This window comes from Meriones unguiculatus, chromosome 10 (genome assembly GCF_030254825.1).
Source record: "Meriones unguiculatus strain TT.TT164.6M chromosome 10, Bangor_MerUng_6.1, whole genome shotgun sequence".
NCBI lineage: Eukaryota > Metazoa > Chordata > Mammalia > Rodentia > Muridae > Meriones > Meriones unguiculatus.
The window spans coordinates 65230511-65256710 of record NC_083358.1 but is presented as its reverse complement, the minus strand read 5'-3'; the positions used below and the strand labels follow the sequence as shown (position 1 = coordinate 65256710).

The window sequence follows — 26200 nt, the reverse complement described above, 5'->3', positions numbered from 1 at the left end:
TGCATAATAAAAACATGGCTTGCACTGACCTACTTACATGGAAACTATGAATTTTTACTGTTTGCAGATTAAGACTTAATTCCTTTCAAATTGTTTCTTTTCTTAGTGACAAGCACTGCAAAAATAAACTAGAAATCAATATTAATTATACTATGCTAGAGTTAATTTCTTCTTTACAACACCCATTTGGGGTAAATTTTTTACAGAGTAAGAAATGGAGTTACACAAGGTGAAGTCAATTCTCAAGATATCATCTTTCTTGGATGCAAAGGTCATGACATAAACTGGTATTTAAGTGCTATAAATCAATATTCTACTGCCAAAGGTGGTACCTAACAGAACTAGAGAAGACTCATTGTCTGAAAACAGATATGAGATGCTGCAATAGACACTGGCTTATGGATTACACAAAGGTATGTCAGCTTCACCTTTGGTTTCTTGCCCTTATTTGAAACCTACTAGTTCATCTCTTTCTTTCATCTTATGATTTGGAATGTTTGATTTCTCTGTTATTTTTCTTTTTTTGTTGTTCCTTTGCTAAAGGCAATTGGTCTGGCTTAATTCTTCTCATATTCTTTATTTATGGCCATTTGGTTGCTGTGTTTCTGTTCTACTCAGACTTATAAAAGCTGTGAACTCTCAAACTGAGCATACTTCCTAAGAATTCCAAATGCTTTTGGTTTTCCATTAAAGTTCTTGGAAACCAGTGTCATGATTAGTGTTATCATCTTGACAGGATCCTCTGACAGCCCTCTGTACATGCCTGTGAGGAACTGTTACCTGAGATAGGGAGAATCCCGCCCCCTTCCATACTGTTGGTGGCACCAGTACATAGGTGAGGGATCCTGGACTGTCAAAAGAGAAAAGAGAGGGAGCTGAGCACTAAAAAGCCTTCTGTTTGTTTGAGGTTATGAATGTAAAGTGATCAGATCCCTTGAGCCTCATTCAATTTCCCTGCTATCATGAACTGTTACTGAAGCTAAGATGAAACCTTTTCCTCTTTAAGTTGTTTTTATCAGAGTATTTCATCACAGTAACAAAAATAGAAGCCAACATTTTACTTAAAAAAGTAGATGATATAAAATAAAAATCTTTGGTATGTCCAGAAACTGGTTCTGAAATCATCTGGGAAATCCTCATTTCTGCTTTCAATTAAATCTGTCTCAGAAGAGCAGTATAAACCAAGCATTAAGTTCAAGAAGATTTAAAGTTTGGCCAAATATAAACAAGTAATATTGTTTCAACAAGTTTTGGCATACTAATTGGAGTATAAAGAACTGAGCCTGTATGATTTGTCAGGTGTTCCTTAGGTAAATTTTAATCTGTATATTCTTAGATGATATAAGATACTAGTCAACAACATAGCCTTTTGCAGTATGAATGCCATAGCTATCTTGAAAGGGAAATTAGAGTTGAATTAAGTGCATCAATCTCATCCCTTTGATTTTACTTTTTCAGTTTTGAGAGGTGGTGGTGTTTGTTCTTTTTCAGTCAAAAAAATCACCATGGTTGCTTTCTCATATCTAGAACACATCTAGCAAGGATTGTAAAGGAAGAATAACATTAGCATGAAGATTAATGCAAATAAAAGTTTCTCCTAGAGTTTTTGTTTACATTTTTCCTAATTAGTATACCACAAATATTGTAAACAAAATAAAGTGTTTTGATAACCATCAACAACCAAACATCCTCATTTGTGTTGCCCCTACCTCTGCCCTATAACACACTTCAGCACCAATATCACATACTCATGCCTTCCATGATATACACCAGTTCATGTGTATCAGCTGTTGCAAATGGCTTAGGAGGAGAGGTCGGTCCTGAGTGGCTGGAACTCATCCTCCTAACTCAGAAGAGGATTTTAGACAAACTCATGTCACAGGAATCAACAATCTACTTCTTTATATAACTATTTATTTCAAGACTCAAACAAAATGAAATGACTCAAACATAACTGCTATGAAAAATTGAGGAAGTTAACCTGTTTTTCCTATTTTACAACTATACATTTAGATTAGAAATTTAAATGTTCTAAAAGATATTCATATTGCTTACAATAGTGTTTTTAATGTTACAATATAAAAGGGAACATTTTCAACAAACGTATATCTTCTAATCTCCTTAATAACCGAATAATGTATACAAGTTTACAAGACTTTTGTTTGCATTCTTTTATTTATTCCTCCTTAGCAAAGCTGGGAAGTTTCCTAAAGTTCACCATAAATGTTCCACTGAAGAATTTGTAACAAATCTACAAGTACTCTCTAAATGATGGACTTATACTTGATCCACTTATTTGTACCACGAACTTCAAAGGGTGTAGATTGTTGGTAGATGGTATGTGCTATTTCTTCCACAGATGGTTCTGGATCCGTTATAGCAAACTGGGCTGCTTCCTCTACTTCTTTTTTCACTTCTGCATCAATTTCCTTCAATTCTTCAACATTGCTGAGGTTGTTGGTCACCATTTTCTCACGGAAGAGCATAATCGGGTCACTCTTGCTTCTCACGTCATGAACTTCCTCTCGTGTTCGGTAACTGATCCCTGGATCACTCATACTGTGACCATGATAACGGTAGGTCAGCAGCTCCACCAAAATGGGCCCCTTTCCAGATCTGCAGTGATTAGCTGCAAACTTGGTCGCCTCACGAACACAGAGAATATCCATCCCATTCACCCGCAGTCCAGGGATAAAACTGCCTCTCTTGTAGTATTCAGTGCTGGCAGCTGCTCTTTCGATAGCTGTCCCCATAGAATAACGGTTATTCTCACAGATGAAAATGCAGGGTAATTTCCACAAGGCTGACATATTGTAAGCTTCAGCCATCTGGCCCTGGTTAGCCGCACCATCACCGTACATGGCCACACAGACCTCACCAGTTTCCAAGTACTTACAGGCAAAAGCAACACCAGCTCCCAGGGGTCCTTGTGCCCCTACAATGCCATTGCCGCCGTAGAAGTTCTTGTGGTACATGTGCATGGAGCCTCCCTTGCCTCTTGAGCAGCCCCCTCTGCGGCCGGTCAGCTCTGCGAGAATGGATTTCACGGGCATTCCCCGCGTGTAGCAAACGCCATGAGACCTGTAGGAGGTGATGATATGATCCGTGGGATTTATCCCTGCCTCCAGGCCCACATAGCAGGCCTCCTGTCCGTCACACAGGTGACAGAAACCGCGGATGAATTTCTGCTTATAGAGCTGATCGGACTTCAGCTCCATGCGCCGAATCACCTGCATGGCCCGGTAGTATTTGAGGGCCTCCTCTCGGGTGAGCAAGGTGGAGGTGGCGGGCCCTTCCTCCAACCGGAACAGATCGCATTTCTTAATGTCACAGGTGGCTTTACTGGAGAAGTTAAAGGATGCCAGCAGCCCTCTGAGCGGCGGCTTCTGGACCTCTCCCGAAAACACGCGGGACACCACAGCCGCTAGCATTTTCCTCATGGAGAAACGCAAGGCGCAGTACCGGCTCCTAACGATCACTCGGAGGCTTTCAAAATGGAGGCCCAGCTCCTTGTGACGCAAGAATAGCGCGACAGAATCACGTTGCCTGCGTCCTCCACCCGAAGCCACGCCCACGGAGTCTGGCGGTCAGTGTTTTCCAGGCCAAAAACTAACATCTCAGGTGCCTTCATCCTAAGTAACGGCCTCACTGTCGTCAGCCCCAGGATGTCTTTACCTGTGCCACTCAGTAAAAATCCGGACAGGGTGAGAACATAGCCTAGTGTACTTGAGTTCCATCTCAGCACCCCAAAGCTTGGGCAGTAACTGCTGCGCAGATGACATGGAGGCTTGTAGGATCCCCACTTCAGTCCCATTCTCAGGCAACATGAGGCCTCTCTGGGGTATGTTTCTGCTCCCACCTCAAAAAGAGGAAGGGAGGGGCAGGCCAAAATGACGTCATTGTTTCTTCTATCTTTATGTTTTTAAAAGAAAATTTAACGTCTTCACATATTTATTGACAAGTATGTACAAATACACAAGTGAAGAACGAATACAACCTGATTATTACCTTCTACTTGTTTATATGTCCTGGTGTAATAATTGTCTTAACTGTTTTCTAATGAGAAAAAGTATTCAATAATACTCTATTTGTGATTTTTTTTGAGTATATTTTTTTTTCTTTGTTCATTTTGTTTTTTTTCTACTTAAATCTTTAAAATACGTTTGGTAAGCTTAATTCATCATATACTATTTTTCATTTTTTTACTAATTATTTATTACAATTTATTCATTTTGTATCCTGGCTGTGGGCCCCACCTTGTCTCATGTCAATCTCTCCCTCCCTCCCTCTTCTCCTCCTATACCCGTCTCCTACTCCACTAATAGGGGAGGTCCTCCTCCCCTTCTAGCTGACCCTAGCCTATCAGATTTCATCAGGACTGGCTGCATTGTCTTACTCTGTGGCCTGACAAGGCTGCAACACCCAGGGGGGAGGTGATCAGATTGACTGCCACTGAGTTTATGCCAGAGACAGACCCTGCTTCCCTTACTAGGTAACCCACTTGGAAACCGAGTCTATGTGCTACATCAGGGCAGGGGTTTTAGGTCCTCTCCATCAGTGGTCCTTGGTTGGGGTATCAGTCTCTGCAGAAACCCCAGGGCCCAGTTTTTTTGTTTGTTTGCTTGTTTTTGTTTTTGTTTTTGTTTTTGTTTTGGCTCTGTCTCCTTTTGGAGCTTCTGTCCACTCCAGGTCTTTCTGTCTTCCCCTTCTTTCATAAAATTCCATGCATTCTGGTTATGAGTCTCAGCCTTGATCAGTGGAGTCTTTCAGAGGCCCTCTGTGGTAGGCTCCTGTCCTGTTCCCTGTCTTCTGCTTCTAATGTCTATTGCATTTGCCCTTCTGAATGAGTACTGAGCATCTTCCCAGGGGTCTTCCGCATTATTTAGGTTCTTTAGGACTATAGATTTTAGTATGTTTATCCTATATTATATGTATAATGACCACTTATGAGTGAGTACATACCATGTGTGTCTTTCCACTTCTGGTTTACCTCACTCAAGATGATCTTTTCTAGTTCCCACCATTTGCCTGAAAATTTCATGATTTCCTTGTTTTTAATAGTATTCCATTGTGTAAATGAACCACAATTTCTGTGTACAGTCCTCCATTGAGGGACATCTACATTGTTTCCTATTAAGAAATGGGTTTCAGAGCTAAACAGAGAATTTTCAATAGAGGAATATCAAACGGCAGAGAAACACTTAAAGAAATGTTCAGGGTTATGCAAATCAAAACTACCCTGAGATTTCACCTTACACCCATCAAAATGGCTGAGGGCAAAAACTCAAGTGACAGCACTTGCTGGAGATCATGTGGAGAAAGGGAAACCCTCCTCCATTGCTGATGGGAATGTAAACTTGTACAACCACTTTGGAAATCAATCTGGCGCTTTCTCAGACATTTAGGAATAGTGCTTCCTCAATATCCAGCTATACCACTCCCAGGCATATATCTGAAATATGCTCAACTATACAACAAGGACATTTGCTCAACCATGTTTTTAGGTGCTCTATTCATACTATTTTTATTTAATGAAAAACAAAATTGCAAATTAATTAAATTAATTTAAAATCCTAACTTTTCAAGATAACCTTTTCCTTAAAATGTTTAAAACAAAATATTACTGAAGACAATGCAACTTTTATCCTCCTACTTCTGTCACAGTTAAGAGGGAGCTGAACCTCAAGACTAAGGGCACTAAAGCTTTGTTTCATATGGGCACTTTGAATGCAGGATTGACGTGCAGATTCTCCTAGAAAGTTTGCAGACTTCAGGCTTCTCTCTGATTTTGTTACTGTTCTGAATTGTGCCTGTTGTTTTTGTTGTTGTTGTTTTGTTTTTGTTTTTTTCTGGGTTTTTGTTTGTTTGTTTTTTGATGTGTCTTCTAACCATCTTTTTCGTTGTCACTAAGGTGAGCAGTTTTTCTTGTACTAAGATATATCTCCTACCAGTTTCCAAAGACTCACATTTATTTGTGGATTTTGCTTAGAAATCATCTAAATTTGACTAATCTTATTAAGGTAAATAGAGAGCCATTTTGTGTGTGTGTGTGTGTGTGATGTGTATGTTTGTATGGGGGGGGTCCTTTTGAAGGGATAGACATATGCCACAGCTCAAGTGTGAAGATGAGAAGACATTTGTTAGGTACAAAGCATTGCCTCCTCAAACAGCAGTGCCAGGAACAATGTCCTAAACAGATGGACTTTGACTGGTTAAAGAGAAGCCTAAAGGCAATTTACTGCTTACCAGAAAAGCCCATCTTCTAAGGTAGGGTTTCTGTTTACCAGGAACCACCTTTAGTCTTTTCAGAAGGTCAACTACCTTGGTCAAGGCATCTAGTCATTCTGTATAGCCTGTACCATCTCGAAGATACTCATCCTGCTTTTCTGTCATTTTTCTCTTCTTACATTCTGAGGTATGGCCTTGGCACTTTGATCCTCAGTAAACCTTTCTTCCTACCCATGAAGCAGTTTAGTTTCTTTAGTGGTTTCACTGTGCTCTGGCCTACAAAATTTTGGAGCCTGTTGTCTCCTTCTCCCCTGACTTGAGTTCTGAAGATTGAACTTTGGCCATTAGACTTTTACCGAATGAGCCATCTCACCATCCCTAGAGCCAGGTTCTCATAATTCTTTATGTAGTAACTATAAAGTGTAGCATCTCAGAATGTGCCCATTAAATAGTATGCTATTTTGAACTGCTGGAGAGCAGTGTTGTTTGCTTAAGTTACTGATACCAGTTCCATCTTGACGTCAAAGAAGCCTTAATTATCCTAGAGCTATAAGGATACTTGACAATTTTTATTTTTCTATACACCAATAAGCCACCCCTACTCAAAGACCCTGGTCTGCTTAGATTAGTAAGCAATTCTCCTTGACGTGTGTTCTAGTCTGTATCCATTGCCTATTAAGCAGTTTTAAAGTCTCTCCCATGTTATAGGTTCAAAGCATCTTCTTTCTCAACATTGCAAGGCTTACTTTGGATACTTCTGATATTCAGACAGGGCAAAGAAAATAGCTTGCTAAAAAGTTACCATACCTCTTTTTTTAAAAAAAATTCTTACTAATTTATTTATTTTACATTCCCAAGGGTGCCTATCTCTTCTTTTCTTCCAGTCCCCCTTACTTTCCCTCCCTCCCCTTCCTCTCTCTCTTTTCCCCCAGAAAAGCAGAGTCACCTCCCCCAATAAATCTTCCTCAGCACAGCAAGTCACATCAGGACTGCCTGTATCTTCATCTCCTGAGGCCAGGCAAGGCAGCCCTGCCAGGAGGAAGTGATCCAAAAGCAGGCAAAGCTGGACTCTCTTAATACATTTCAAAACCTAGCATCATAATAGACCTTTTTTACTGCACTTAGAATTCATCTGTTGGAATTTGTGTTCTGGCTGTGTTGTTTGCTCTGTCTTTGATAGTTAGCCTGAATCTGCTGTTCTCTCTTATTCCTGCAGGTATCTGCAGTCTCCTGGGAGCATTATATCCATAAGAATAAAAAATTGACACTGCAGGATGGAACAGTAGTGTTAATGGGTCACTGAGTGACAGCTGAGACTTCTCTCAGAGGGATCCGCCAGGCTTGTGCTGCCAGGAATACAAGAGCTATACAGTGAAAGTGTGCCAATTTAATCTTGTCACATGTAGCCTGGGCTGCAAAGATAGAGCTTCCCTTAAAAGCCAGTGTGACAAGGCTGAACTAGAATCATGTGAGAGGAGAACATGCAAGATGGCCTCTTTTTGCATCAAGATCTGAGCAGTATTTTTAAGTCATAAATGTGAAACTTACAGAGACCATTTAGGCATTGGCTATTCAATCTATTCCATATTCAGCTTAAATATAGACAGGCAGAATCGTGTGCAGAACACAATATACAAGAATATTAATCACATTGGTTAATCTCAGTGACAAGTTTTCAGACATATTTCTGTCTTCCCAGACAGACTTATATTACTGTATTTTCAAAGAAAAATCGAATTTCACAGACATCAGTATAACAGTTAAAAACTGCCCAAGGCAGTTGTTGATCTTCAGCTCACTCCTTATATTTTCCCGGCTAGACTCCATGCAAATTATTCATGTACTACTAGCCAGTCAGTGGTGGCATGTTGTTCTTATGGGATTCTTTCTTTCTTCTTTTTGTTTAATACCATCTTCATTGTGAAAAAAAATTAAGAAGCCTTTCATATGTTCATTTTTGACATTTTTTTCAATTAAAATCCCCCATAAATTCTTTGTGTTTAATTAATGCCAAATCTCACTTTTAATCTACTTCAAATTAAAGGAAAGTTGATGAACACTTTTATTAGGCTAGTGGCAGATATTTTGGTTAATTAACAAAACTACCAATAAAAGAGAAAACAGAGATCATGGTAGCAGTCATTCATGCCTTTGTGACAGCATTCATTGCATGACCAGTGGTTGATCTGACAGGCGTTTCTAAAGTTATCTTTAAAGTGTTACTCTGCTTACATAAACAGCAAATGAACAACTTTACAGTAATAGACAAGGATATATGAGAAAAGAACAGTATGAGTGTTTACATTTCTCTGGTAATGATTGCACTTTTCACCAAATGTTAATTGAGGAAAGCTGTTAAAGAGTAAGTATGTTCTTGATAAATAATATCAGACTCTCATCCTTATGATTAGTGGTAATATATTTTTTCATAGCTCTAAGGTTTGGCAATCAAGAGTGATGAGTAAGAACTCAGTGCACAAATTAGAAGTTATATATAACTCAAAGATAATTTCTCCCATTTGGTCTATTATTTTATCTCCCTTGGAGAAAAGAGAAAATATCAGAATCATATATTTTTCAAAATAATGACAAGGAAGGTCCCCTTTCAATATTATAAAAGTAAGGCTATTTTAGGAAACAGAGTTCTGGATAACACTTTCATCTTCTGCTTTGCTCTACTATATTTCTGAAATGTCATTACTCAAAAATCAGGAAAATTATCATGAAGGAAAGTAAAGGGGAAGGATTCGTATTCTACCACATGATGATACGGGGAGAAAAGAAAATAGTAATGTTGATAAACTTTAGAAGTAACTAGTTAAGCCACCATTGTTCTCCTTCTGGTGACAAGAATAATGTGACTTCTCCTAATCATAGAATTTGGGACCTGTGACTGAGTGTGTCAAAGTGAGATAAGAAATATAATTTCGCATTTATAATCTGATATTACAGTTTATGTTCTTAGCATCTCCATTTGAACAGAGTCCACAGAGGAGTAGGGAATTTTGAACTGAGTTCTCTGATTTGTTTTTGAAGTTATTTTGTAAATCCAAACTGATCATTCAAGTTAAAATTCACCAATAAAGTGAATGTTCTTGAAAATCAAGGCAATCGTGAAAGCTCTATCCTAGACCTAAGTCTGTTTTTATTACCTCCAAAAGTTTTTAACTCTCATTTACATAAAATTTCACTGTTTCAAGTTTTTACTTTGTAAACAAACCTATTTATGCCTACAATGTTGATTTTAGTAACTGTATTAAACTAGAAAGTAAAACATGAACTCCATATATTAGATAGGGAAAGGAGGGCTTCTTTATGTGTATAACCACTATTTTATGTTTTTGCCTCTTCTGGTCAGTATTACTATACATTCTTTTTAAATGGTCTCCACCATCCTTCCACTTAATAGCATTGAGTGGGATATCACTGTTTCTGATGTCACTGTGCTCCCCAATAGCACCGTTAATTCACTTATGTTTTTACAGTTTGCTTCCTTGATGAGGAGTAAGAGACAATGAAGGTTTACTTAGAAAGGGTTATTGGCAAAATTCCAGGGCACTGCTGCCCCCTAGAAGGAACTTTAAGCAACACACTTGACCAATTCATTCAGATCTGGAGAAAGACAGGAAGAAAGTAAAACCATGCAAGACACTTTAACTACTTCCTATTTCTGACTGTATTTTTGGTTTCCTATGCGCTACACTATGTTTAAACTGTGGAGAGGTGTAATCCATCACATTCCAAACTGAGACACTGGCAGAAGCTATTCCTACTGATTGACAGGAAATCCTTCTGGATGTGTACAGACATATATTTATCGCTATTGTTTTTAAACAGGGTAACAACTTTTATGTCACTATTAACAACTATTAATTTGATAGTTAAGGTACAGTTGTAAATGTTGTCCAGTTATGAAACTCACATCTATTTGCTAGAGAAATAGATAATCACATGGGCTTATTTGACTCTCTAAGTCCAGAGAGTCAGTTTGACTTGTTCCTGATTCCCATATGAGGGAACTAAGGACTATGAAGATTGGACGAGAGAGAGAGAGAGAGAGAGAGAGAGAGAGAGAGAGAGAGAGAGAGAGAGATAGCAAATGTAGTTGAAGAAAATAAAATGTCTATCCTTATTCCATCTTCCTGCAATGCCTTCTTTGATATCTCCACTTCTTGCTGAGCAACAGAAAGAAGTACAATGAAGACATCCAGACCTTTTCCTTACTCCAGTTCACATGAAGGTGTTGTGCTACAGTCTTGCCCAGCTTCTCTGTGCTGGCCTACAAAAAAGGACACATCAACATTGAGTGCCAGAGGAAGCAACACATGAGCAGCTATTACAGAGGCAATGAAATGAAAGTACTGCATTCTGGGTAGTGGTTAGCATGACAGTTTGTCTTTATTAGAATCAATGATGGACAAATTAAAAATAGAGTACTGTCAAACAGCAACACACAAACTAAAACACTAATTTTGTTAAGTTGTTCCCCTTAATTTGGGAACACAGCAGAGTTGAAAGGCACTCTTGGAAATATGAAAACCAGAATCTCATAATTATGCAATTCATTGTGCATATGAATGCAGTTTCTCCAAGCAACCTAAGACAATACAGTCAGTAGATGTTTTGATGAAGCCCTTCTTGTGTGAGAATCTTTCTGTTCCCATGGACCCACTGTGCATCAGGATTCTAAGGTATTTGAAATGTATTCAGTACTGTGAACCTAAAAGAACACCAAGGGAGCCTCAAAGATGACTTAAATCATTAATCCAGAAGATATCACCCACATTAGTAAATAAGAGAATGTAATGGGAGGATTTTTCAGCTCATATATGGGAGGCACTATCAAAAGCAATATATTGAGTAAGGCAGATAATATTAGGATTTGTTAAACTACCATAGACTGGCTCCTTCCATCCACTTGATTTCTCACTATCACATGCTGCATTCTTCTAGTAGCCAATATTTAGTGTTTGTAATCCTATATAACCCTCTTCCTGCCATACTCCCTGCTAAAAATTACCATTTATAAGAATGGATTGCAGTGTCTCCAAGAGGTGGGGAGAAAAACCCATGGGGGCTATCATATCCGTAAGTGCTGGACATGGCCTCAGGTCCTCCATTCCTTCTAAGAGAGGCATTTTTGTCTTCTGATTCTGTGCTTCCTTCCAGCACACACATAGCCCACTGCTTCCCAGACGCAGCTGCCTGTCTCCTGATAAAATTTGCCTTCAATCGGAACTTCCTGCTCATCTCAGCAGAGGAAGAATCTTATCTGGAAATCTAACCCTGGCCTTTGCAACATAACCTTCTAGTTTATCATGATACTCTGCTCTCCCACATCCTCACCAGAGAATCATTGATTTTGTATTCTTTGAATTGCTTTCATGCTCAAATTTCCTCATCTGTAAGTAGATACCAGAGACCTCATTGCCTCTTTTACATTTCATCCTACATTATTCCTTTTATCTAGTCAGGCTCCACAAATATGTAGCCAGCACCCACTGTCTCCATTTACTTTCCTCTAATTGCTTCCATATGCTTCTGCAATCTGTGTCATCAACAATGAACTGAAATTTCTCACATCAAGGACTTGGCTAAATTTAATGACAACTATAGTATTAGCAGTCTCTGGAACTCTCCACTACATAACAAAACTGCTTCTCCATGATATATTCTTACCCTGACTCAAAATTTAATATATATATATGTATATATGTGTATATCTATATGTATATATGTGTATATACAAATAGTCTTTTACCACTTATGAGCAGACTTCATTTCCTAATATGTAAAGCAGGGTCCAAAAGTGAATGTGGATCTAAAGTTAATGATATGTGTTCTGGTCTTGCCAACTTAAACAATTCCCCAGGAAGACCCAGATGCCTTATTGCTTGAATTCCCACCAGTAGAGAGATGCCAGTTCTATTTTCAACATTAGCTTCTCCTCATTCTCTATATGTTCCAGAAAGATATATTTTAAACTTGGTGTCTTTTTAAGCTTGAAAACTAAAAGAAAAGGTTTCTGTCCTCCTCCCCATTTAAATAAAAATAACTTTTCAAATTTACTGTCATTATCAAAGATAAATTATTAGCATATGGGTCAACTGTATCCTTCATTATAGTGTCTTTTATAAAATTCTATAGTGTCAATATAGGAAAACATAAATATAAAAATCATAAAACATCAAGAGTTATCAATTATTAAGTCTTTATTTCTCTCCATTTTAAACTTCTCTTGTGACTAAGGCCACATTTTGCATTTTAATAATTTTTGACATGTTTTCTTTCAAAAAATAAGCACTTCTCAAATCCAGAAAATCATTTAAAAGATCATTCACCCACTGAAAACTATCTCCAATATATGGCTATGTCATAATTAAAACATTTCCCTGTGACTATACACTTATGTTGCCATAGATCTTTTCTTAGGTGCCAAGCCCTTTTTGCATTAGTCAATCATCAATATTTTAAATATAGTTGGCAATTACTGCTGCATGATGCCAAGAGGTGACATTACAATTTTATCTGTTCAGGTCTTTCTTCTTTTGTGTATGGAGTTATGGATGTTGTTTCATGTATTTATAGAACTATTCCTACATCTGTGTTTTCACAAACTATACTATTATTTTCCAGGGCTTTTAGTTCCATAATATATCAGTTGATTCTTATACAATCATTCCTCATTTTGGTTATTGCAATATTATATAATTATATTTAACAAATTAAACCCCTTTACACTATAAATTTTTTCATTTTTATTATTAGTTAAATTTTATTAACTCTGTATCCCAGCTGTATCCCACTCCATTCCCTCCCAATCCCATCCTCCCTCCCTCATCTCCTCCATGCCCCTTTCCAAGTCCACTGATAGGGGAGGACCGCCTCCCCTTTCATCTGACCCTATTTTATCAGATATCTTCAGGACTGGCTGGAAAGTCCTCCTCTGTGGCCTATCAGGGCTGCTCCTCCCTTGGAGGGTGGGGAGGTCAAAGAGCCTACCATTGAGTTCATGTTAAAAATAGTCCCTGTCCCCCTTACTAGGGTATCCACTTGGTTACTGAGCTACCACAGGCTACATCCGAGGAAAGATTCTAGGTTATATCCATACATGGTACTTGGTTGGAGAAACAGTTTCAACAGACATATTTGATACTCGTGGAGCTCCTATCCTCTCCAGGTCATATTAACTCCCCCTTCTTTCATATAATTCCCTGCACTGTGCTGACAGTTTGGTTATGAGTGTCAGTATCTGCTTTGATACACTGCTAGGTAGAGTCTTTCAGAGGCCCTCTGTGGTAGGCTCCTGTTCTGTTACTTGTTTTCTCCCACATCCACTGTCCATCCCATTTATCTTTCTAAGTGGGGATTGATCATCTTACCCTGGATCTTCTTTCTTGTTTATCTTCTTTAAGTGTACAGATTTCATTATGTATATCGTATCTTATAAGTCTAAATAAGTGAGTATATACCATGTGTGTATTTCTCCTTCTGGGATACCTCACTCAGAATGATCTTTTTTAGATCCCACCATTTGCCTGCAAATTTCATGATATCCTCCTTTTTGATTGCTGAGTAGTATTCCATTGTGTAAAAATGCCACAATTTCTGTATCCATTCCTCCGTTGATGGACATCTGGGTTGTTTCCAGGTTCTGGCTATTTCAAATAAAGCTGCTACAAACATGGCTGAGCAAATGTCCTTGTGTACTTCAGCAAATTTTGTATATATGCCTAAGAATTATATAGCTGGGTCTTGAGCAAGCACTATTCCTAATTGTCTGAGAAAGTGCCAGATTGATTTCCAAAGTGGTAGTACCAGTTTACATTCCCACCAGAAATGGAGGAGGGTTCCTCTTTCTCTACAACCTCTTTAGCATGTGTTGTCATTTGAGTTTTTGATTTTAGCCATTTTTATGGGTGTCAGGTGAAATCTCAAGGTCGTTTTGATTTGCATTTCCCTGATGGCTAAGGATGTTGAGCATCTCTTTAAGTGTTTCTCTGCCATTCGATATTCCTCTACAGAGAATTCTGTTTATCTCCATTCCCCATTTTTTAATTGGATTGCTTGATTTATTGCTTTTTAACTTAGTTCTTTATATATTCTGGATATCAGCCCTCTGTCAGATATAGGGTTGGTGAAGATCCTTTCCTAGTCTGTAGGTTGTCATTTTATTCTGAGGACAGTGTCTTTTACTTTACAGAAGCTTTTCAGTTTCATGAGGTCCCATTTATTGATTGTTGCTCTTAGAGCCTGTGCTGTTGGTGTTCTGTTCAGGATGTTGTCTCCTGTGCCAATGAGTTCCAGGGTCTTCCCCACTTTTTCTTCTAAATGATTTAGTGTATCTGTTTTTATGTTGAGGTCTTTGATCCACTTGGACTTTAGTTTTTTGATAAGTATGGATCTATTTTCATTTTTCTGCATGTAGACATCCAGTTGGACCAGCACCATTTGTTGAAGATGCTGTCTTTTTTCCATTGAATGGTTTTGGCTGCTTTGTCAAAAATCAAGTATTCATAGGTGTGTGAGTTTATATCTGGTTCTTCTATTCGGTTCCATTGATCCTCATTACTGTTTCTATGCCAGTACCATGCAGTTTTTATTTCTATTGCTCTGTAGTTTGAGGTCAGGGATGGAGATACCTCCAGATGATCTATTATTGTACAGGATTGTTTTGGAGATTCTGGGTTTTTTGTTTCTCCATATGAAGCTGAGATTTTTCTTTCAAGGTCTGTAAAGAATTGAGTTGGTATTTTGATGGGAATTGCATTGAATCTGTAGATTGCTTTTGGCAGGATGGCCATTTCACTAAGTTAATCCTACCAATCCATGAGCACAGGACATCTTTCCATATTCTGATATGTTCTTCAATTTCTTTCTTCAGAGACTTGAAGTTTTTTTCAAACAGGTCTTTCACTTGTTTGGTTAGAGTCACCCCAAGGTACTTTATGTTATTAGTGGCTACTTTGAAGGGATTGTTTCCCTGATTTCTTCCTCTGCCCTTTTGTCTTTGGTATACAGGAGGGCTTCTGAAATTTTTGAGTTGATTTTGTATCCAGCCACTTTGCTCAAGCTGTTTATCAGCTGAAGGAGTTCTCTGTTTGAATTTTTGGGTTCACTCATGTATACTATCATATCATCTGCGAACAGTGAAATTTTGACCTCCTTTCTGATTTGTATCCCTTGATCTCCCTTAGTTGTATTTTTGCTCTGGCTAGGACTTCAAGTACTATGTTGAAGAGATATGGAAAGAGTGGGCAGCCTTGTCTTGTCCCTGATTTCAGTGGGATTGATATAAGTTTCTTTCCATTGAGTTTGATGTTGGCTATAGGCTTGCTCTATATTGCCTTTACTATGTGTAGGTATGTGCATCTCTCCAAGACTTTAAACATGAATGGGTGTTGGACTTTGTCAAATATCTTTTCGGCATCTAAAGAGATGATCATGTGTTTTTGGTTTGTTTGTTTGTTTTTTTACAAGTCAAGGTTTCTCTGTATGGCCTTGGCTGTCCTGGACTTGCTTAGTAATCCAGGCTGGCCGTGAACTCACAGAGATCTGCTTGCCTCTGCCTTCCTGAGTGCTGGAATCACAGCTATGCATCACTGAACCTGGCCTCATTACTTTTCTTTCTACAAACCTGCTAAAATTTTATGGCCTATATGCAATACATTTCATATAATTATTAAATTTTTATTTTATTTGATAGCAAATAATTTGGGATTTTTGTTTTAATTATATCAAAATTCATTTTTTCTTTTTTTATTGAAAATAGATTTTTCTTTCATACAATACATACCAACCACAATTTCCTCTCTCCAATCCTCCCAGCTCACCCCTACCTCAAACATCTTTTTATATCCATTAACATTCACTATATATATATGTATATATATACATATATATATATACCTTAATGTATGAGTTTTGTTTGTGTGTGTGCACATGCACACATGCTCATGGAAAGGCAGAGCAATCAGAACCCAGGGCACATGTGTGGAATAAAACTACAGCATTTGGGGGAATTTATTCTTTTCTTCTCACTTGGCTTCAGCAGGGTCTCTTGTGTTGTTTTTGTAGCCCTGTCCTTCCTCCAGATTAGATGGCCTGTGATCTTTTGACCTTTTCTCCCATTTATGCCTTATGTCTTCTTGTCAGAATTTTGTAAGAACTAAACATTGTCATTTTCAGTAAGTTCTATTCATTTGTGGATATATTCATTTGTTTTTTTCTCATTTATTAATAGTTGTTTGAGGATTTTATGAACTGTATTTTTATCCTATTCACCTCCTTTCCAGATCTAGCCCTCTTTCCCTACTATTCAAATGGTGTCTTCTAAAATATTTTTTAAAAACCTTTATACGCATACTAAATCACTTACACTTACTGAGTGTTCAGCATAAACCATTTACTGTTGTTGCATACATTGATATCATTCTCACAAGCTCACTTTTTAGGGTAATGTTAGTCTCATTTTCTCATAGTTTAAGTTAGTTTTCATAATGTGTGTCATCCTCGTTCCTCTTCCTTCAGAGTGGTAAACCTTATGAGTTCTGTTACCGTATTTTGAAACAGTTTAGTTTTACTCCAGTGTTAGTTCAACTGTCATGCCCTAGAGAAAGAATGAAAAAGACAGATTTATGCCTTCAGGAACCTTAAATTCTAGTGCAGGTCTTTGGGAGGCATAATTAAATTCCACTTCATTCCTGACTGGGTTCCTCATAACTTGGCCTATATGATAAATGATTCACTAATGGAGGGAAAAAGTGCCAACCTGAACCTTTCTTAAGAAGTTCATTTCAGAATATCCCAGTATGAAAGCAAAGGTGGTCTCTTTGCTCACAGTTAGGCAGACCCATCTACTCTGTCAGGGGATGAGCTCATCCCAAGAGATTAGGGCCATTGAGAGAGTAGACCAGAGCAGACTTTCTGCCTCCGATGCTATGCTCATTCAGGAATGAGAAGAACCCTAGCTTGGGACTCAGATTTTATATCCCAAGTTTGTCATTTAAGAGTCACTCTGTCTTTACCTATAAGCTTGACTTAAAATCTAGAAGAAAACTAGGGAGGTCTCTGCAACTGCAGAACTTCTTTCTCTCTCTTGTACCTGCACCATTCTCCTGCCCTCCTCCTACTCCTTCCTGGATATCACATGCTGGACTCCAGGAAAGTATACCTCCTGTTGCTCCTGTCACATTGTTCTTGGCTTTCATTGTGTTTTCTTAGTGGTAACATAGTTCTCAGTGGGGATGGTGAATTTTGTAAATTTTTTATTTGGAAACTGAAAAAAAAAATACTTGGAAATATTTTCATAAAATTTCTACCTAGAAAATATAAAAATGATAATTCTTTAAATGAATTCCAATGTTAGTTATGAAATAAGGACAGTGAACATAATAAACTTATATACAAAACAATCATTAAAATATATATATAAAAGTACCGATTTTATATTTGATTTAAAAATAATAGTTTGGGGTGTCAAAGTAGATGCTGAGACTCATAACCTGTCAAAGCACAGGGAATCTCATGAAAGAAGGGGGAGATGAAAGACCTGGAGGGGACAGGAGCTCCACAAGGAGAACAACAGAACCAAAAATATCTGTGCCCAGGGGCCTTTTCGGAGACTGATTCTCCAAACAAGGACCATACATGGATATAACCTAGAACCCCTGCACAGCTGTAGCCCATGGCAGCTCAGTCTCCAAGTGGGTTCCCTAGTAAGGGGAACGGGGGCTGTCTCTGACATGAACTCAGTGGCTGGCTCTTGGATCACCTCCTCCTAAGGTAGGAACAGCCTTATCAGGCCACAGAGGAAGACAATGCAGTCAGTCCTGATGAGAACTGATAGATTAGGGTCAGATGGAAGGGGAGGAGGACCTCCCTATCAGTGGACTGGGGGAGAAGAGGGAGGGAGGAAAGGTAGGATAGAAAGGGATAAGGGAGGGGGCTACAGCTGGGATGCAAAGTAAATAAACTATAATTAATAAAAAATAAATAAATTTTAAAAAATAATAGTTTGGAAAAAATTAGGAAAACATGTATCTATAGAAGAATCAAAAAACTCTAGCAACAAGAGTCTAAAAACATGAGACTCCAAAAGATTCATTGGTACATCAGATTGTAGGCAAGAAGACATTTAAAATATATTGGATGTGTGTGTGTGGGGAGGGGTTGTTGGTTGGTTGCTTTTGTCTTTTTGGTGTGGTTTTGTTTGTATGTTTGGTTGTTGTTGTTTATGACAATTATTATTTCCTACAAAAAATAGCATAACATTTTTGAAGGATTCTGGAGAAAGTTGAGAAAATAATAGTAAACTTGTAAGATGCATAAGAAAACTTTCTATTTTGCTTAAACTGTTGGTCATTTGTCCCAATGCTATGAGACAGCATTTGTATTTCCTTCTGCTTCAGCGCAGAATTCTACAAGACCTTCAAAGAAGTGCTAACTCCAATTCTCCTCAAGCTATTCCACAAAATAGAAACAGAAGGAACACTACCAAACTCATTCTATGAAGCCACAGTCACCTTAATACCTAAACCACACAAAGACCCAACAAAAAAAGAGAACTTCAGGCCTATCTCTCTTATGAACATTGACGCAAAAATACTCAATAAAATACTTGCAAACCGAATCCAAGAACACATCAAAGATATCATCCACCATGACCAAGTAGGCTTCATCCCAGGCATGCAAGGGTGGTTCAACATACAGAAATCCATCAATGTAATCCACTACATAAAAAAACTGAAGGAGAAAAACCACATGATCATCTCCTTAGATGCCGAAAAAGCATTTGACAAAGTCCAACACCCATTCATGTTTAAAGTCTTGGAGAGATCAGGGATACAAGGCACATACCTAAACATAGTAAAGGCATTATATAGCAAGCCTATAGCTAACATCAAACTCAATGGAGAGAAACTTAAATCAATCCCACTGAAATCAGGGACAAGCTGATATTTGATAAGCATGCCAAAGCCACACACTGGAAGAAGATAGCATCTTCACCAGTTGGTTCTTGAAAAATTCAATGTCCATATGTAGAACAATGAAATCAGACCCCATGTCTCTCATCTTACAAAAAAGTCACCTCCAGGTGGATCAAAGGCCCCAATGTGAAATCTGAAATACTGAAAATGATAGAAGAAAACATAGACGGTACCACAGAAGATAAAGATGCACAAAAGGACTTTCTGGATAGGACTCCACTCCTTAGAAACTGATGTTAACAATTGACAAGTCAGATTTCATAAAACTAAAAAACTTTCATTTACCATATGAAACAACCCATTTGCATAGACTCTGATAATCTGAACTCCAATCATTATAATGTAAGACCTGGAGTCTCACTGCTCAGGATCGCACCCTTCCCAGGAACTCTCACAGACCACAGCTCGATGCAAAAGCAAGAGGTTTTATTGCTATCGCGATAGGGTCACCCCTCCAAAGACAGGAGACGACCCCGAACATGCAAAGCACAGTGTTTTTATATCTGAAAATCAGGTCACTTTTGCTCTATAGTTTACAGCTGGTTGTAGATAGTTTACAGCTGGTTGTTTCTCAGAACAGTTCACCCCACCCTTCAAGAGCTCTCTGCACCTGGCTTCAATTCAAAGAATCACAGTTGCTTCTTCTCATTCCCAGGTGGTCCCTCAATACTCCAATCAAAAACAAGCTATTAACCCACACGACTCTCTCCCAAATATCACATTTGTTATTGATAGGTGGTATAGTTTGGGGTGGGGAATGTCTTATACTTCTGTGGGTTATTCTCCCTATTAGGCAAGCCAACCTACTGCAACCTGAGCAATACCAGCAAATTTCCCATAAGGAGGTGAAGAATTGTGGGCATTTCAGTGCCTAAATGAGCTACCCTGGTTTTCCAGGTTGTATCTTCCAAATTTATAAATGGAATCATTTTCCTATAAAGCACAGTAAGTGAAAGAAGAGGAAGAGAGCTTAGAGATGTCCCAGTGCCTGAAATCTTTTGACATGAAAAGAAGCAGCAAGAAATAAAGACCCCTGTCCCCACCACACTCTTTTAATTTGGCCTGATAGTATTCAATACAATTATTTCTTTAAATTTATCTAAAACAGGGTTCAGGGCTAATTGGATCTAGCACCTTGCTTAGTATTGGCCAAGAGGAAGTTCTTCCCCAAAAGATGTTGCTTCTAAGTAAGCACTATTTCTCACTGGGCAGTGTTCTCCATAGGTGGGATTTCCCAGCTGGCAGTGTTTCTTTATATTCTATCTTCATTTTAATGGAGAAAATACTGGACAACGAAACATTAACCTATGTTCTGGGCTGTTTCAGCATCCCTCACAGTTGACTACAAAATGGTGTAGTGCTGTTTCCCTGCCCTCCATTCTCTCCTGTATCACTGGTTTTGCTATGTACACTCAACTGTGGTGTGGTTACCAGGGGAAATTTTCCATAAAAATTTACAAACATCAAATATTTTTAGCGCAATGTATCATGATCTTTATTTAATCTTTATATTTGTTAGGCTCTTTGTGTACAATCAACATATTAAATTTCATTGTAAGAGTGTAGAAGCAATAAAAATACATTCTGGTATGACCAACATTAGAAGAGTCCAGGAATGCACCTTCCGTATGTAATGTAGGAACAGCAACAAATAAGTACTTTCATGAGTTTTTAACTATTTTCTAAGTGGCGGCATCTCCTCCACTTGTTGACATGTTCCACACAACCCAGAGATGTTCTCAGTTTCAACTCTGAGACGTAAAATGTGACAAAAATTAGACTAATTGAAAGAGGAAAAAAAATTCTAACATGTTTGAAGAGTGTGAGCTAAGGAAGTGCAGAGCGCATTCAAGAGCTCACTCACGGGATATTTGCACCTAGAGCAAAGGCATAGGAGGCAGGGAGAGGGAGCAGAGAAGGCTAATAGCCCAGGCAACATCACTATAAACTAAGTGGTTTAATAGAGGAAACAACACATAAAATTTAGTGAAATAAAGTGGGTGATTTTATTCTGTGATTCTTACTGCAGTAAGCTTATGGTCAGATAGTAAATCTGCACATAAGTCTGAGTATCTTTGTAAATCAGATGAGGTTGTGCTTGTGTGTGTGTGCGTGCGTGTTTGTGTGTGTGTGTGTGTGGTGTTTGCTTATTTGTTATTTCAGAGGGAATCTTTTTTTCTGAACAGAATATATGCATTCCATATAAAGTGAAAACAGAGCATCTTTTAATTACCCACGCCTTCACTTCCCATTGATTTCCACGCCATGTAATTGCATATAAGATGAAAATAAATCCAATTGTTCTCTACCACACATTCACATGAGCCTCGTTCTTACATTGCTTAGTCTTTAAAATTTAAGAAAAGAAAGCATAAGGATTTGCTGATGAAGGTGTTCAGTTAATTAACAAATAGTAAAATAAGAAACACTCATTTTAATTACTCGCTTCCACATTTCCTCCCCTGAGGACAGGCACTTTCCATAAAAGAACTTTGGTGCTTTCCAAAGGGGCTGGGGAGGTAATCACAAAGAAATCATAACTATTCTAGAATAGATGTGGAGACACAGACTGGACCCTGCATATTCCTTCAATTATTACAGTGAGTGGAAATGGGAAGGTATTTTATTTTTAAGACAAGAGATAGTGATTAACTGGGTAACAATATATGCCTTTATACAATATGTACAGTGAAGTCCTAGGTAAAGCTGCTTGTTGAATGAAGTCATTATGTTCAATGAAGGGACTATAATTTCAATATATCCGGTGTACCAAAGCGTGCTCAAGGTTAATTTCTTTTCTTCAATTTAACTAAATTCATTCTAATAGTCTGTAATATTCCTTTTGGAGTTTCAGAATCCATCCTTCTACTGATTAGCTACAATAAAGGATTTCCCAAAGTGTACAGAGATATTTTAAAATAAATACTTACCATGACCTTCAGTGTTCATTAAATTCGTATCTAGGAAGCCAAACATGTAATTATACAGTAAATTTGGAGTCTAAACTTAAGCTAAAATATTTTAATTTTCACCATATGCTTCCTCCAGCATAATTATAGAGTACACGGAAACTTTACAGAGCACATATTTTGAAATTCTTCTGAGAAGTTTTTTTTTAAAGAGTTATTTATTTCATTTAATGTGTATGTTTCTATGCCTGAATCTCTCCAAGTGCATCATGGACTCACAGGTATCTGCAGAAACCAGGAAAATCTGTTACTTCTGCTGGAATGAGAGGTACAGGGAGTGGTGAGCTACACTGTGGGAACCCAGGTCCTCTGCAAAAACAGGAAGTGCTGTGACCACCGAGAAATCTCTTCAGTCCTTTCTGTAAGGCTTTTATGTTGTAAAGAAAATATATGCTAAAAGATGCCTCAAGCCTTCGGTCCTAGCGTGCTTTCTCATTGCTGTGATGAAACGCTGATGAAAAGCAACACCAGGAGAAAGGGTCTGTTAGGCTTACAGGTTCCAGGCAATCATCAAGGGAAGCGAGACAGAAACTGAAGCAGAAACCATGCAGGAACACTCCATGCTGACTTGTTCTCCAAGGCTTGCTCAGCCTGCTTTCTTATTTAACACAGGACCAACTGCCCAGAGGTCGTCCTTCCCAAAGTGTGCTGGGCCTTCCCAAATCAACTATTAATCAAGAAAATGTCCCCCCCACCACATGCTCACAAACCATTCCACTGGAGGCAATTAATCAATCCAGTCTCCCTAACCTTCCGTGACTATTTTTTTGTGAATTTGACAAAACCTAACCATCATACATGCCAACAAATGAGCAGAGCATGAACGATAATTGTTTGTTTGTTTTATGAGAAGCACTTGAAAATCTTCAACTTTATGAATTGCTTTTGGGAGAAGGTTGAAAATACAGGGCTTACAGAGGGGACTCACAGAATCTAAACCACCAACCAAAGTGCATGCGTGGGCTAGGCCTAGATCCCTTACACATCTGTGGCAGTTGTGCAGATTGGTCAACATGTGGATCCCCTAACAATGCGAGTAGGGGCTGACTTCGGACTCTGTTACCTGCCGCTAGATCCCTTTCCCATAGCTGGCTGCCTTGTCAGGCTCCAGTGAGAGAGGACATGCCTAGTCTTGCTGCAACTTGAGATGCCAGGGAGGCCTCCTTTGAGAAAAAAAGAGGGGAGGAATGGAGAAAGGGGAAATGAGGATGGGGCTGGGAGAAGAGGAGGGAGGGGGCTGGAATCAGGCTGTAAAGTGATTTAAAAAATCATGGGGGATACAGAGAGTGAGAGGCTGTTGGACACTCAGTCTTTTTTTTTTTTTTTTTTCAATGCAGTTTATTCAGGAACATTGAACAATCCTCGGACCCCGGGGAAAGCCAGCCCACAGCTTAAATAGCCTCTGGGTAGCCAACCCAGGCGTGCCACGGGGGCAATGCAGATAGGTCCACATACATGGAAGCAAGCCAGATCCTCAGCCTTAGCCAAATGTGGAATTGTTCCTGACAGAGAGCACTCACCATCGGGAAGGTGGAAGGCGGAAACCAGCTCCATCTTTAAGTCATAGCATTCCGCAGCTCTCTACAGTTCCCCCTTTTTGTCTCAGTCTTAAATGGGATAGTTCCATTAAATTCCACCCTGCAGGGCTCCTGTGGAGAAGAAGGAGGAGGAGCAGAACAAGAAAAAGGAAGGAAGATTTTTAAGAACCAGAAAATCTGGGAGACACCAAGGAAATAAAGCCTTCTAAACACAGCAGGACCAACAAACACATGAACTCAAAGATACTAGAGCAATATGCATAGGGTCTGCAGTGGTCTGGGCCAGATGCCATCTCAGTACTGAGAGGAAAAATGGACACAAGCCACTGTTCCTAACCCAGAAGCTACCTCCAACTGACAACCACTCACAAAACAGAAAATTAGTTTTCTCCAATGGAGTCTCTGGACTTTCTCCATTGGTGGTGTGGAGGAATGAGATAGGGTCTCTCTAGGTAGTCTTGGCTGTCCTATTTAGACTTCCCTGATCTCAAACTCATAGAGATTCTCCTACCTTTGCCTCCCAGGTGCTCATATGAAAGATGTGTGCCACCATGGAGGGCCTACAAGGGCAGGTCTCATGCTTCATAGTAAAATTGCCCAAACAAAAAATTCACTCAATGTCATTTTTGGAGGTTCTTTGTCTTACAATGCTTTGTTAGGGCTTATTTTTTTTATAGGTCCTTTGTATATACAACATGGTTTCTGGTTCTGTGTTTTGATGAGATTTCTGTATACAAACATTTGTCTCTCCATTTATGTTTCTTGTGCTTTTTATTTTCCTCATTTTTATGCTTTTTTGTTTTGTCCTATTTTAGTTTGATTCTTTTTCTTTTGTCTTCATCATATGTTATTATTATTTTAGATGACTATTTGTTTTCTAAAGAGAGAGAAAAAAAATGGGTTGTAATTTGGATAGGGGTGAGATAAGCTAGGAGGAGCTGGGGAGAGCAAACTCTCATCAGAATATATTGTATGAAAACAAATTTATTTTCAATAAAAGAAAAATAGAAAAATTACATTACAAACATTTATTCACTCAGTGTGAGAGGTCAGTATGAGGAAGAAAATATAGTCAAAGAGACAACAGTGCCTCATGTTGGCACTGTAGTTTAGAAAGGCTTTGGATTTTACTTTTAATAATCTAGACCCAGGAAAAGTTCGAAAAGACTGGCAAATCAAGACTTAAAGGAGTATATTTAAGTTGTTCATTTTAATGAACTTTAGATATAACAGGTAAATCAATGTCAGTTGCAAAATAATTACAGTAATTACAGATCTATTCTGAAAATATGCTGTAAAGTTATACTTTGTTACTCGCTGAATTCAGAGGAAAGCAAAATAATTCTCTAAATTGGCACTTTCCATAATAAAGAATAATAACCAGCGTAGTCTTGACCTCTAATTTAAATAGGACTGGATTTTTTTAAAAATTCTTTCCACATTTGTTTCTCATTAGAGCTACTCATCTGAGAGTCCTTTCTACATAGCTAAGATCTGGTTGAAGTAGAACTTTGTTGTAGACACTTAGATAGACTTAGAAAATACTTTGCTAATACTTAGCCTATAAAAAGGCATTAGACTATGCAGATGGGTAGATTGTCATGAATCATCTCTTAGGCTTTAGGCTGATTCTGAAAAAATAGAACAATTAAATTTATCTAGACATTATCTATACCATGAAGTATGTGAGTGAGTGTGTATGTGTAAATACACAAACCATGTATATGGAAACTTAATATTTAATTATATATCACAGTGGAGGTAGAAAAAGTAGGTAACAAAGTTTTTGCCTTTAAAATTATTGTTATTTAAAAAATTATTATTATTATTATTTTACAATTTATTCACTTTGTATCCCAGATGTAGTCCCCTCCCTCATTTCCTCCTGGTCCCACCTGCCCCCCTCCCCTAGTCTACTGATAGGAAAAGTCCTCCTTTCCTACTATCTAACCCTAGTCCACCAGGTCTTATCAGGACTGTCTGGATCATCTTCCTCTGTGGCCTAGTAAGGCCACTCTGCCAGAGGGAAGTGATCAAAGAGCAGGAAACCAAGTTCATGTCAGAGACTGACCCTGCTTCCCTTACTAAGGGACCCAAAGGGAAACTGAGTTTGCCTATGGGCTACATCTGAGCGGGGGGTCTAGGTCCTCTCCGTGTATGGTCTTTGTACTTCAGTCCCTGCAGGACCCCTGGGCCTAGATTTTTTGGCTTTGTTGTTCCACTTTTGGACCTCCTGTCCCCTCCTAAACTTTCTATTTTTACCTTCTTCCATAAGACTTTCTGTGCTCTGACCAAAGTTTAGCCATGTGTCTCTGTATCTGCTTCAATCCCTGCAGAGTGGAGTCTTTCAGAGGACATCTGGGGTAGGCTCCCATCCTGTTCCATCTGTTCTACTGCTTCCTGTGTCTATCCTGCTTGCCCTCCTGACTGAGAATTGAGTATCTTCCCTTGGGTCCTCCTTGTTGTTTAGCTTCTA

General features: G+C 38.6%; 1 protein-coding gene and 1 long non-coding RNA gene across 2 annotated transcripts in view; one reads left to right on the top strand and one right to left on the bottom strand.

Annotated features, from left to right (window-relative positions):
- Nucleotides 1-26200, top strand: part of LOC132657042 (uncharacterized) — a 442538-nt gene that overhangs the window by 414728 nt on the left and 1610 nt on the right. The window lies entirely within an intron of this gene.
- Nucleotides 2265-3440, bottom strand: Pdha2 (pyruvate dehydrogenase E1 subunit alpha 2). The gene has a single exon (XM_021627456.1). The coding sequence runs from the start codon at nucleotides 3438-3440 to the stop codon at nucleotides 2265-2267; it is 1176 nt and encodes a 391-aa protein (XP_021483131.1).

Bases quoted from the DNA above. Each gene is read 5' to 3' on its own strand.
- Pdha2 (XM_021627456.1), bottom strand. From the start codon at position 3,440: ATGAGGAAAATGCTAGCGGCTGTGGTGTCCCGCGTGTTTTCGGGAGAG.